This window comes from Phallusia mammillata, chromosome 2 (assembly GCF_965637545.1).
Source record: "Phallusia mammillata chromosome 2, kaPhaMamm4.hap1.1, whole genome shotgun sequence".
Lineage (NCBI taxonomy): Eukaryota > Metazoa > Chordata > Ascidiacea > Phlebobranchia > Ascidiidae > Phallusia > Phallusia mammillata.
In genome coordinates, this window is record NC_137253.1 from 29,245,897 (window position 1) to 29,259,471 (window position 13,575).

At 37.3% G+C, this 13,575-nt stretch overlaps 1 protein-coding gene across 1 annotated transcript in view; it reads left to right on the forward strand.

Moving 5' to 3' along the window:
- The window catches only part of LOC145215442 (uncharacterized), a 102,797-nt gene that overhangs the window by 24,704 nt on the left and 64,518 nt on the right, over nucleotides 1–13,575 (forward strand). The window contains exons 36-56 of the mRNA XM_080084143.1: nucleotides 163–286; nucleotides 1,150–1,338; nucleotides 1,655–1,777; nucleotides 2,874–3,056; nucleotides 3,629–3,823; nucleotides 3,885–3,993; nucleotides 4,803–4,997; nucleotides 5,292–5,440; nucleotides 5,862–5,939; nucleotides 6,725–6,893; nucleotides 7,496–7,609; nucleotides 8,059–8,247; nucleotides 8,666–8,806; nucleotides 9,202–9,268; nucleotides 9,565–9,697; nucleotides 10,064–10,202; nucleotides 10,641–10,829; nucleotides 11,333–11,482; nucleotides 12,199–12,378; nucleotides 12,744–12,860; nucleotides 13,260–13,409. Coding sequence (XP_079940269.1) covers nucleotides 163–286; nucleotides 1,150–1,338; nucleotides 1,655–1,777; nucleotides 2,874–3,056; nucleotides 3,629–3,823; nucleotides 3,885–3,993; nucleotides 4,803–4,997; nucleotides 5,292–5,440; nucleotides 5,862–5,939; nucleotides 6,725–6,893; nucleotides 7,496–7,609; nucleotides 8,059–8,247; nucleotides 8,666–8,806; nucleotides 9,202–9,268; nucleotides 9,565–9,697; nucleotides 10,064–10,202; nucleotides 10,641–10,829; nucleotides 11,333–11,482; nucleotides 12,199–12,378; nucleotides 12,744–12,860; nucleotides 13,260–13,409 — 3,083 coding nt within the window. The remainder of the gene's footprint in view (nucleotides 1–162; nucleotides 287–1,149; nucleotides 1,339–1,654; nucleotides 1,778–2,873; nucleotides 3,057–3,628; nucleotides 3,824–3,884; nucleotides 3,994–4,802; nucleotides 4,998–5,291; nucleotides 5,441–5,861; nucleotides 5,940–6,724; nucleotides 6,894–7,495; nucleotides 7,610–8,058; nucleotides 8,248–8,665; nucleotides 8,807–9,201; nucleotides 9,269–9,564; nucleotides 9,698–10,063; nucleotides 10,203–10,640; nucleotides 10,830–11,332; nucleotides 11,483–12,198; nucleotides 12,379–12,743; nucleotides 12,861–13,259; nucleotides 13,410–13,575) is intronic.

The window sequence follows — 13,575 nt, forward strand, 5'->3', positions numbered from 1 at the left end:
CCATGTTGGTAAACTCACCCTTAGGTGACCTCGGGTGCATATGAAGTAAAACGCTGTGGCCCTTTGTTAAAATCTTTTGTTACCGTGGTATAAACTTGGGAAAGTATTATACGTCATCATTTTCCTTTTTTCATTGTTGACTATTTTAATTTTTGATCAAAGTGGCACGTTTAATGAAAACCCTGCTGCGGAAAGCGACGCATCTTGTACAACTTGTACTAGTGGTTACTTTTGTCCAACCAACGGAACGGCCGACCCTCAGCCGTGTGGAAAGGGGTACTTTTCGGTAAGTTAATCTATTTACTAAAATTTGCTTATGTCGCTTAAACATTAATGACATCCCTACATGGGTAAGATGAATATATTCCTACTTGGATCAGAGACCGGCTAATTCGGTGTTACGCTTTTAATAGGCCTGGCCTTCTATGATTCTATGACTCCCTACAATTGTTTTTAATGTTAAATATAAATATTTACATTTTACAAACTTTACACATTTTTTTCTAAAGCTAGCTTACCAAGCACGGAGTGACGTGTTTTCTACATCTTTAGATTTACGCGCACATTAATCCGATGTAGCTTAGTTTCTATAGCAACAACTGTCTAAATTAAATTGGCGTTTAGACTGCTGTTATATACTTGTATCAAATCCACCATACAAAAAGTAAAAATCCTATAGACCAGTTATTTTCATCCTTTTTCATCCCGCGACCCATTTTAGCAACCAAATGTAACTCGCGACCCCCCTTAAAAAAATTCTTATGTATTTAATAATTACAAGAATAACCTCTCACTCCGGCAAAGATAAAGAGTCTAAGCTTGCTGGTCCGTTCAGTTTTCATACATAAAGTGTCTGTTTACAACACACTGACACGCTTTACCTAGCGTTTTGACGTTAGTTTTCCAACGAGGAGCTATGGCAATAAAGCAATTCTATTGTTATGGTCATAATGGAACCCAAAACTTTAAATCAAATGGCTTGACTGTTTTATTGCTTTCAGATGTTTTTTTATTTTGTTATTGCTGATAAACATTTCATTTTTTCATGCTTATCGAAAGGCCTCGCCACCCCTAGTAAATGGGGATACAACCCCGCGGCATTTGCATTATGTCCACGATTTCTGGTGTAAAAACCATCCAATACTTCAGGGTCCGGGGCAGTCAAACTGCACATTATGTACTGCTGGCCACTATTGCGACGAAGATATGACGACCGATGCGCTTCTTTCAAATAAAACCTGTCCCCCAGGAATGCATTGTCCTCCTGGTAGCGCACAAGCTCCCAACCTTTACAACTCATCATGTCCGGCTGGATTCTACTGCGAACGTGGCAGTGTGGTAAGTTGGTTAAGTAAAATCGTTTCAACACCTAGCCGTCCAACTGATGTAAGCCTGGGAACATTTGTTTTTAGGACAGTAAAGCTTTTTTTGTTATTTACGTATCGGATTTGTAAAGAGATGCGCGTTTTGTAGAAAGCAAAGCAATTTGTTTGCTATCCCATATTGTCACCCAAAAGAATATGTTGAAATCAAGATAAAAAAATATTGGGATGAAAAATGCAACAAACAGACTGATATAAAGCTTCTAAAGTATATGTTTGCAAACAAGCCTTTACATTTATATGCTTTGTTGTGTACAAACCGGTTTTTTTAGGCTGCCTATCCGAAACCCTGCCCCAATGGCACGTATAGTGATAAGACTGGTTTGAAATCGGAAACAAACTGCACAGATTGTACGGAAGGATGGTATTGTGACGTCACCAACCTAACAAGTCCGGTAGGTTTGTCTATTAGGAGCTTATGTTTGTGTATGGACCTGTTTGTGTGTGTGTCTGTGTGCGTGTTTGTGTGTCTGTATGTGTGTATGTGTGTCAATATATGTACCAGTGTATGTGTGTTTGTACGTGTTTGTGTATGTCTGTTTGTAAATGTATGTGTGTGTGTGTGTGTGTGTGTGTGTGTGTCATTGTTGTTGTTTGTCTGCTGGTGATAATTCCTGATCGTCTAAGCCAGTGGTTCTTAATCTTTTTGGTGTGGTTTCCCACTAAAGTCAACCACCAACTTCGAATTTCCCCCTCTGTTTTTTTTATACTGATGTTTTGTGCCCTACGTTAACAAAGAAATATTCTTTAATCGAAATAATTTCGTGAATCGATTTGGTCCGAAACTCCAAAGGTATACTGCAATCTTATTTGGTTTAAATAGTGCTTCTGTGAGAGATTAAAGTTTTTTGAATATATTAAAGAGTTTCCTCTGCTTGCAATAGTCATTTATTGCATCACAATCAACAAAGGAAAGGATTTGATTCGCGCACAATAGCAAAGTCATTGATACTTTTAGTCTTGTCTGTGATGTAACAAACGGACTTTGGATTTGTATGTGTCTTGTAAGCCTTACTGAAATTAATCTAACATGTTGTTGCGGAAAAATGTTAGGAAAGTAACTTTCAATGATTAATTCAAAGTCGGGTTCGACCCTTGGGCCCGAGTTTGGTTACCTGACTTACATAATTTCCCTCTGAAAACATCAATTTTCCCACTAGTGGGAAATTTCCCACCGCTTAAGAACCACTGGTCTAAGCAAAATTTCAATATTTCCGCATTTACACATATATCTTAATAATTTTTTATTCGACTTGTCTGTTGCTGTGTTGTGTGTCTGTATCCGTCTGTGAGTGCTTCGTAGGTGTGTGCTTGTATAACTTGTGTAAGATGTTTTTTTTTTTAATATGTCTGTTCTACGTACCTATGTCTGTTTTTCTGTTACTTTACTTGTATGCTTATGCCATCGTGTGCTGTTGTTCTTCTGCCTTTCGTTTAGATTTTTCTCACTACAACATGAACTACAACAATAATAGTGTTTTTATTATATAGGCTGGCATGTGTCCACCGGGTTACTACTGTCTTCCGAAAACAGGAGATCGCTTTACTTATGCTTGTCCCGCCGGTACATATCTCAACAATACAGCAGCAGTATCGGCTGACAGTTGCGTGAAATGCCCGTCTGGTAAATACTGCCCAGCAAGTGGAACATCAAATCCTACAGAATGTACACTTGTAAGTTTACACTTTATTCTTATGTCTTGTATGTCATTTCCAAAATACTGTCCTGTAAAAATGGTAATAAATATGTTTTTTTGTGTATCATGTTAAAGATATTGAGATATAGTGAAGAGTAGGTAAGATAAAGAGATTTTGGTCAAAGTTTCGATTTTAACCGCTTTGGATAAACCTTTAGGGCAGGGGTCGGCAACCTTTTTTGCACTGCGGACCGTTTTTGAAACAAAAATTTTATCGCGGACCAGTCTTAAAAAAACTACAAATATTTAGCAATAAAAACGCTTAAAATAGTTTATCATCCCCGGGATACATGGGCAAAATGTTTTATAGCATCAAACCTGAAAAATTACACGGTCCGGTAATGCACCCCTCGCTGACCAGTACCAGGCGTCGGACCAGCCGTTGCCGACCACTGCTTTAAATACCTAATGTTTTAGAAAAAAATATTGGTTAAAACTACAATCCTCGTTTGCTGTGTTCTACATGATAACACAGGCTCAAGATTTTAAATTTGTTTTTGCAACGTTTCCATATATCACATACCAATTTTACTTGTGTCCCAATATTAGGGGAACTACTGTACACCTGGGAGGTCGTCCCCCGAGCCGTGTCCTGCTGGAACTTTCGGAAACCAAACTGGCACCAAGACGTCAACTGAATGCACGCCATGTCTGGGTGGAAAGTATTGCCTTGGTGCAGGCAATATAATCCCAACTGATGACTGTGACGCCGGTTACTACTGTGTCCAGGGCTCCAATACACCTGTAAGTTATTTTCTTGTAAAGCTTTGAACCAGGCTATTGCTTTTTGTGTTGTTTTTGACAGACTCCTAACGGTGGTTCAATGGGAGATATATGTCCTCCTGGTGGCTACTGTCCCGCTGGAAGCCCAGCGCCAAGAGCTTGTGAACCTGGATCGTACTCTCCATATGAAAGTAGGTTTATGTTTAGTTAGGGCATATAATAAACATATATACCAGAACAGCATGAGCTATTATTTGCATGCAAATCTGGTTAAATGCATGATGGTTAATTACATATGCTGGTTAATTGCATAGGGTTTGTACACCCCTAACTTCCTTTTTACAAACCTTGATGTAATCGCATATTCTGGTTAATTGCATAGAGTTTATGCATTCCTAATCTATCCTATCTTACAAAGCTCCATATTATCGCATATTCTGGATAATTGCAAAGAAAAACTTGGAAGTTGGATACCAACTATTGCCGTTGTATTCATCAACGTAACTTTTTGAGCATACTTTTTTGCACTTAATATCTTGTTTAAGATGTGTAAACCCAGTTCTCAGGTTTTTTTATATTTTATAAGCTGCTTGTACCGTACAAATGCAAGTTTTTAGACTTAACAGGCATTTAAGAAAATTACTTTAGTTAGCACCACTAAAGCGAAATGTCGATTTGATCATCACAGCAGTTTTTCCGTTACATGCTGACTAGACTTTTTGTTACATTAATGGCTTTTTTGTTCTTAATTTAGCTACGACACATGTTATTGTCTGTTGTAGCTTCCGATTAGTTATAGAAGAAAAAACGAAATTTCTGTACGTATTTGTTCATTATGAACTACGTTATTGTTTTCAACACTTTTGAACACGTAAATGTAAATGCAATGCACAATATATGTCCCCCTTATAGCAGGCATGTTAATGTCCACGATCACTGAGTCAAAACTGGTTAAGCATTTGCTTCTCAATTGTTTTAAACACCTATGTCGTTTCTACAGTGGCCACCTCAGAGTTGAACTGCACCGCCTGTCCACCGGGCAAGTTCTGTTCAGGCGAAAACGCCGCTGGAATCACGGGAGATTGTGCCGCTGGATCTTATTGCATTGGGGGAGCCAGTACTCCAACAGACAAACCAGCAGAGCCAGGGTATTATGCAAAAGAAGGCTCCGCAAATCAAACCATATGCAGCTGTGGTAGGTGTCGTTGTGATATTAGCCTATTTGTTATTTTGTCTGCCTGCAATTTTTCTTACTTAATTCTCCATTTATCTTTTGGGCACCTTGCCTTTCCTTTTTTTATTCTCGTTTTCTCGTCTCTCTCTCTCTCTCTCTCTCTCCCTCTTTCTCTCTCTTTAACTTACTCGTTTTTTCTCTCTTCCTCGTTTTCGTTCTCTCTCTCTCTCGCTTATTTTTTTGCATCCCCCCCTTCTTTCGTTATTCATACTCTTGTACCTTTTTTTACTGTTTTCACATTTGTTTACTTTCCAGGCTATTTCACTAGCGGCTACAACGAAGCCTCGTGTAAAGAGTGTCCTGCTGGTCAGTACTGTCCGAATGAGGGTACAGTTACTCCTATCCCATGTGAGCCAGGATACTATTGTCCACAGAGATCATCAATGCAACATCCGTGTGACAGGGTAAGTAAAATTTGCACATCCCTCTTTATTGCACCAAGCACATTCCAAGATATTTTTTTGTTTTTCGATTTGTTTTAAATAGCCGTCTTCGACCTTTTAGTTATCATCAGTGCAGCTGGTGACAAGACACTTGCCTTTTAGGCTGTCATAGCGAGGGTTTGTGACGTAAGTTTGTTGGGACTCTATGCGTTAAAAATCCAAGCCTTGCAAGTCGAAAGATTGTGCATTATCTGCAGCTAACTTATCTTTGTATCAGCTTTTTGATTTTATACTGTAAAGTACATTTTGATAAACAAACGCTTTTGGCAAATATTAAAACCTTACCATTTCTGAAGTACTTATTATCACCATATATACATTGTTTCGTACGTCGCAACTTTGTCAACTTGTTACCTTTTTTAACTTTTTAAAATCTTTTTAGGGAACGTACAACGACGAAGAAGGTCAGGTTGGGGTTGAAGATTGTAACCCATGTCAGGCAGGTTACTACTGCAGCGAGGTAATTACTTTATCGATGCAAAAATGTGATCTAATTTGCACCTGATCAGAACACATCAACTGTGGCTACCAAATATTATGTAAATTGGGCTCTCAATTTCAATGACGAATACAACGGCCTAATAGGCTCATAAATGACATGTTTTTTTATTGTTGCCCATGCCGTTATTAGTGCTACGAGGCTACATAAGTCATACCCGTTTATACCCTTAAAACTATTAATAAAAATGTCGCATAAACTTTTTGTAAAAAAAATGTACAAAGCCAGTGTTGCGCAAAAACTCTTTTTGTACATATATTTAGTCGTCAAAGATACCCTGTTGCATTGTGCTTGTGTACTGGAAATGTGCTTACTTTCATAACCTATGGTATGATCAACCCCGATGAAAAGTCGAAATACCTAGTTTAGTGCGTTTGGGTTTGCTCAAGTTAAAATCAATGAGGTACATAACATGCATTCTCGCAGTGTTTGCCAAAGTTGTAATCACGCCAATTTTGTTTTTAAAGGGGCCAACTAAAAAGTGCAAATATATTTAACCCCTTTACCCTAAAAAAGGTTTAAACATATATTTTACAAAATAACGAAATTAGAATTTATTGGTTATTTAGATGGTCGTGGGCAAAAAAAGTTTGGGAAGCAATATAGAGACATTTATTTAAGTTCAATAAGTTCTTCCAACTGAAGCCAACATTCGACAAATAACAAAAGGCTTCATTACTTTTCCTATTATACACCCGTAAGAAATTCTCGCATATACCAAGCAAGGTTTGCTTTTACTTTTCCAGATTGGTCAAGCGACCTACAACACAACATGTGAGCCTGGCTTCTGGTGCGGATTCGGTTCCACAACTGGGACTCCAAATGGTTCGGAACCATCAATCGGTGGTCCATGTCCCAAAGGATATTATTGTGAGGCTGGTACCCCGTCACCATACTCAACTCCATGCCCTATAGGTAAAGTTATCGAGTGGTAGATACGAATTTATTATGTAGTTTTATCATTTCCTTTTTATCAGTTATCTTGTATTAAATCTTGCTTTTCGTTAACCCAGTAGATGTGCGCAACAGAGTTTTAAGTCGCGTTGGACTTTTTGGGCCAGGTTTGGGCTTAAGTTTAAGCAAAACTGGCTTGATTTGGACCTGACATCACACTCGGCCACATTCGTACTGGAAATAAACCAACTTTTGGCCTTAGTTTAGGCTTTGATCTCAAACAAACTTGATTTTTGCCTGGTTTCTGGCTTCTTTGATTTGGGCCTGGTTTTTGGCTGCTTTTGAAATTCGGCCGGGTTTGGGCTTGAGTTTTAATAAAACGGGCTGGATTCGGGCCTGACTTCACATCCCCCCACATCTGTGGTTCTGCAATGAAACCAACTTTGGAGCTCAATTGGGCTTTGTTTTTAGGCAAATCGTGTGCAGGCCGATTTCTGACTTGTACAAAAGAATTTTGGCCGGATTTCTGGCATGTGCTTTCGGGTTTGGGCAGAATTTGGGGCCGCTAACAAGAATGTAATACAGAGTTTATATTTTGCAAAACCTGTTTTTTTTGTGTGTAGGAACATACAACAACGTAACAGGGGCCCTGGACCGCAGTTATTGTTCTAATTGCGACCCAGGACGAGCTTGCACAGAACCCGGTCTACACGAACCAAATGCTGACTGTGACGCAGGTAAGGAGGTTCAATTGTCAAAAATTAATGGACAAACTAGTTTACACATAATTTTCCGCTTGATTTTTTCGTTTCGTTGCAAACATCGCCACTTGTAGGAACTTTAAAACGGTTGTAACTGAGTGCTAGCAGATATGCTTAGTGTGGTAATAATATTTAGGTTCCAAAACATAAACTCAATTGGAATGGCAAACTCAAGTTTTTTCATTCAAAATAGTTTCTCCTTTGCGGCCCACCAAGTATTTACCAAAAGTAACCCTAATATGGCCCTTTAGTCTCTTAGTTTTGGACCATGCTGCTGTATATGATGTTGTATTAGATTAATCATTAAAAAATGAGTAGTACAAAAAAATTAGCAAACATGTAGAAAGTCACCCTTGTTGTTTCTTAACCTTGCCCTACTTAACATTTTTTATTCGTTCAATCTCACTTCAATAGTAAACTTTTAGGTTACTACTGTCGAAACGGTGCCACCGCTACAACTCCTCCAGCTGATGCAACATGGGGTGGGGCATGTACAGAGGGGTACCATTGCCCCACAAGAAGCGGGGACCGCGTACCTTGTCCCCCTGGGACTTTCCAAAACGTGGAGCAGGCAGCGGATTGTCAAATATGTCGACCTGGAGAACAATGCACCGGTAATACTTAAGTGTCGATTTTTAGTTGCTTTTGAAAATCCAAGGCCATTGTTAGTGATAAAACTGTATACACGGACGTATAAGTAGTATAATATATAAGTAAGTTGTAGACAGTGCATACTGTATTGGTCTAATCAGTGCAGTTGATAACAAAACTTAGGCTGTATTGACAGAATTGGTGAGACATGGTATTTCAGCCTGCTGCTCCCAACAAACTGGAGTGTTATTAAATGGCTACGGTAGCCAGCTGCACTGATTATGGCCGTATGGGTCGAAACACTTGTAGGCACTGCCTGTAGCCTACTTAACATTTATTGGCATGTAGTGGCTTGATTGCTTTTATATATTGTACCTATGCCACTTTACTGTTTGCTGTTGATAAGTGTACCTTGTACTGTAACCATACTGATTTATTTAGGTTACAACAACCGAACTGACTGTCCGATGGGCTTCTACTGTCCAGAAGGAACAGGTAACGACCCAGGCCGATGTCCCTTCGGTACATATGGCGACGTAACGGGAATGGCAAACATCACTGACTGCAAACAATGCGATAAAGGTTTGAAACACTTATAATGTTGGTCACTAGACATTCGAATGCCTGTGGTTCGCCCCGTTTGATATTAATACTTATAAAAATACAAGAAAAAAAAAACGGTTTTAAAATGCGGATAAAATGTTTTCAAACAAAAAAAATGTTTTTTTGTGAAAAACTTGAAATGGAAAACTAAAATTCTATCTAAATCTGATTGTTTAGGTATTGTGTACAGGTTAGTTATATATTTGAATTAATAGCAATATAATAACAATGTCATATACCATGATGGTTAATACAGTTTTCCTTTTACGAGCAAAAACGTAAAAAACTGAATTTTGCATCCTCAGTTAAAGACATCATTTAAAGTTAGTTTTTAATTAGAATTTTCTTGAGCTTAACCTTGATTTATGTTACAGGTCATTACTGCAACGAGTTTAACCTGACAGCCCCTTATCTGTTATGTGATGCTGGATACTATTGCCAGTAAGTTGTTTTGTTGACTTTTCACTACAATACACTAGATTTCTTTTTAACCAATCGACATAAAGAAATGTTTAACTTACTATAACAGACTGACAACTTTGACGAATCAGATGTCATCAACCGTTTTTTATGTGTAGGCCTAGATAGATATATTTAATCTAAGTAATAGGCGTTATCACTATCTTATTTAAATAGAAAAAAAACATATAGTACCTTTTTTGTTGTTTTACCTTTGACATAAAACAGTTGTCACGTACCAAGCCCACAAAGGTAAAGTCAAATGTAATTTTCTACAGATACGGTGTGGACGTCAGCAATCCAGGGACTGTTCCCAACACGGGCGTGGGTGGCATATGCCCCCCTGGGTCATATTGCATACAGGGTACCGATGTGCCAACCCCATGTCCCCCCGGAACGTTTAATGAACTGGTATGAGAAAAACAACTATTTTTGTCTAAATTTTTGTAGAAAAAATGTAGAAGTATTGTTTATGAGAGGAACTCTAAACATATTCTGTCAATTATGGCAGGCAATAATTGATGACGTCATTCTTAGCGCTGTGACGTCACACTATTTTCTAAATCTTCTGGTCAGGTGCAATTTAGTATAAATCAGTTAAATACATTTTTACTAAAAATAATTTTTAGAGTGTAAAAAGCGTGCACAAATAAATTCTCTTTTTCAGCAGTTAGATGACTATGCTTGTTACTTCTAATGCACATTTTTTGCTTGTTACTTTTATTTAAAAATTTTGATTGGATAAACTTGTTAAACTTGCCTTATGCGTTTAAACAGCAAGAACTAATATCGGAATCCGAGTGCCAACCTTGTCCACCAGGCAAGTATTGCGAGACAAGTAATTTGACAACACCAACTGCAGATTGTGATCCTGGCTTTTTCTGTAGTGGAAGAGCTAATACTTCAGCACCCGCAGGTACAAACCTTTCTGTATGTATGCACTTATTAAAAAAAAATAGAATATTATTAATTCAAATAGAATAAAATATTATTTCTTAATTTAATTTAATATAAATTTACTTAAAAGGATCAGTTTTGCGTTAGTTCAGTGAGGCAAAGAAATAAATTTAATTTGAAACAGAATGAAAAGTGTTCAAATAGAAAAGAAAGTTATTCCTAATTTAAATATACCACAGTGAATATTTTTTTAAATGATCAGTTTTGCATTAGTTAAGTAAGGCAGGCAAATAAATTTAATTTAAGATAAACATAATTCACAATTGTAACCTAAATCTTTTAGTATTTTTGTCTTTGATCGCAGCCAAAATCATACTCATTTCCATTAACTACAAAGTGTACACGAATTTCCCGTAATAGTCACCTAATTATAACCTGGTATTCTTTTTTGTTACAGACAGCCTTTGCCCAATTGGCAAATACTGCCCAGGCGGCGCCACTCTCCCGCTTGACTGCAGTGCAGGTAGTTATAGCAACGTAGAAGGTCTTGCCGAGTGCATACAATGCCAAGCTGGTTTCTACTGCCCTAACGCAACACAAGATCCTACAGCGTATGTGTGTCCCAAAGGCTACTACTGTCCCAATGGTAAGTTTTTTTCAGGAGCTACATTCTTTTTTGTCCGGCTATTCATGTTTAAAAACTTATTTAATGTGAAAAAACTGACTTTAACTGCTAATGTGTGTCGATATTGTCGAAAAAGACAAAAAAAGAATGAATTAAATTCAAAAATAGAACAGAGAAAAGTTTAATCCCGTGAAAACATGAAGCTATTCCTTGGAGAAACGGCCCTTGAAATTTTAGATAAATATACTTCTCAATGACAGCATTGGAAATCGAGTGAATAATGTTTTTTATAAATTAATGTATCTGTCATAAGGTTCATTATAGTCCTTATCTAACTTACCAAGCAACGAGCCAGGTGATGCTGTCTTTAAAATATCCAATATAAACATACATAAAATTAAAAGTAAAATTAGGCAATAAGAGACCAGTGTCGTATTCTTTTATTTGTCATTTATATGATCATGTATTACAAGAACATTTTCTGAAAGGGGTATCTAACTATTGTCTGTGTTATTTGTGTCCAGGTACATCTGATTATCAAGACTTTCCTTGTCCTCCCGGCACTTACGGTGTAACTGAGCAAGCGATTAACGAAGAAGTTTGCAGAGCTTGTGATCCTGGAAAATACTGTATTGGAAACGGGACAGCCGGCGTTTCAGGAGATTGCGACCAAGGCACGTATCCATGATTCCGTTTAATCGCAATCCTCCTATTTGTAAAATCGGATAATCGCTTCTTAACTGAAGAAAAGCTTGGCGAATTTTAGTTTCTTTTAGTTATAACCATTTGTTAATTAGCTTAGATCAGTGGTTCTCAACTCATTTCAGGTCATTGACCACCAGTCCAACCAAATAAGTATCATGGACCAGTCAATTGTTAGATTAAAAAAGCATCCACAACAAGCATGTTGGCTTGAAATATATTCTTTTAATACATAATTTTATTTTAAGGAGAGATAACAGATAACAACAAATGGCCAATAACTTGGACAAGCTTTTTTCGGACTGAATAGTCAATAAATTATATAAAACTAGCCTATTTCCGATTTAACACAAAATATATTAACGTCCTGTGGACCACCCAAAAAGTCATCATGGACCACCAGTTGAGAACCACTGGCTTAGGTGCAGAGATTACTGGGTTTAGATCTAAGGCGTTCATGCAGGCTAGCAATCACGCCTGTTTTCAAAAACATCTCCATTTTGGCGAGGCATAGACTGGTATTCGAACCCCGTAATCTTTGATAAGAATGTGACTGAATGGTCTAACTCTAAAGCGTTTAACAAAATTTTATTAAATCCACTTCTTTGCTATATTGGTCAGTACCTTAATTGGTATGTTTTCCTATGTTAGTATGTTTTTACTAAATTTGTATGTTTGTACCAAATAGGTTTCTATTGTCTGACAAGAGCCTCTTCACCCCGACCTAGCAGTTACTCTAACTTCACTGATGGTGATTGTCTGTGCCCGGCCAACGACACAGCAGGAGAATGCCCTGTTGGTTATTTCTGTGAACAAGCTACTGGAACGCCAGAACCATGCACTGGAGGGAGCTATTGCGACACTGCTGGTAAAATGTGCTTTTGAAAATGGACCTTGTAATTTGTGTGTGGTTGTATGTAGAGTTTGCGTATATTTTTATTATTTTGATATTTGTGTTAGTGGTTGGTTATGTAAGTTTATTTGTGATACAAAAGACAGGTATTTTAACTTTAAAAAAAGAAAAACGGTTAGCAAAGAATTACTGCAGGGTCCAAGGCAAAACATTTTTTTTAGTCTGTATTTAATTTTAAAAAAACATTTTTTCTGTCTTTACTTTAAAACAAACTAAAATATAAAAAATATGAAAAAACTTTAAAAAAGAAATTTTGGCCACAATATTGCGTTATGTCATGCAGTTTTAGGATTTTTTTAGTTACGATTTCATATTTCTAGGTTTATGGGCACCAACTAGTTTATGCGATCCCGGTTTTTACTGCGAATCCAAAGCAACCCGACCTGATCCCAGAGACGGAGTAACTGGCAATGTTTGTCCAGCTGGAAGTTACTGTGGTAAGTAATTATTTTTAAGGTTTTTGTTATCTCAATATTTAACGTGAAAAGTTTATCGTTTTTCACGGTGCGGCGTAACAACACAATTTTTCCAGATCAATCTACTTTTTTACGAATTTTATTTTTCCAAACAAACTTTATAGTAAATGAGTTTTTTGTCAAAATAAAACTTAGCCATTAGAACCAGTATTAGTAACCAGTATGCTTATAATATGCATCTTTTTATTTATTTTTTTATTTTGTCTCTAAAATTTTATCAGGATTCTACACTTTTCAGTTATGCAGCAGTATTAGGTAAAAAAGACACATTACATTTCAACGCCGAGTAATTGCTTCGCTAATAAAACAAATAGTTTTCTACATAAAAGTCGTATATTAACTTTCTGTTTTGTTAATTAGAAAGGGGATCTACCCTCGGCAAGCTTTGTCCGGCTGGGACATACAATAACGGAACCGGTGGAGTATCGATTGCCGACTGCATGAACTGTCCTGCCGGATACTTTTGCCCAAATCTTGGACAAGTGGATTACACCGACTTATGCCCACCAGGTCAGAACCATGTTTTCGTCACCAACAGTTGAAATCTTACATATTCTTTGATTATCTATGGCTAAGCCTACTAACATCGTAACTCAAATCATAAAAATGTTTGATAAAGGCCGATTGGTGGCGTAAAGAGCACAGGTATTAAATTAACCTTTAGACAGGGGTATAG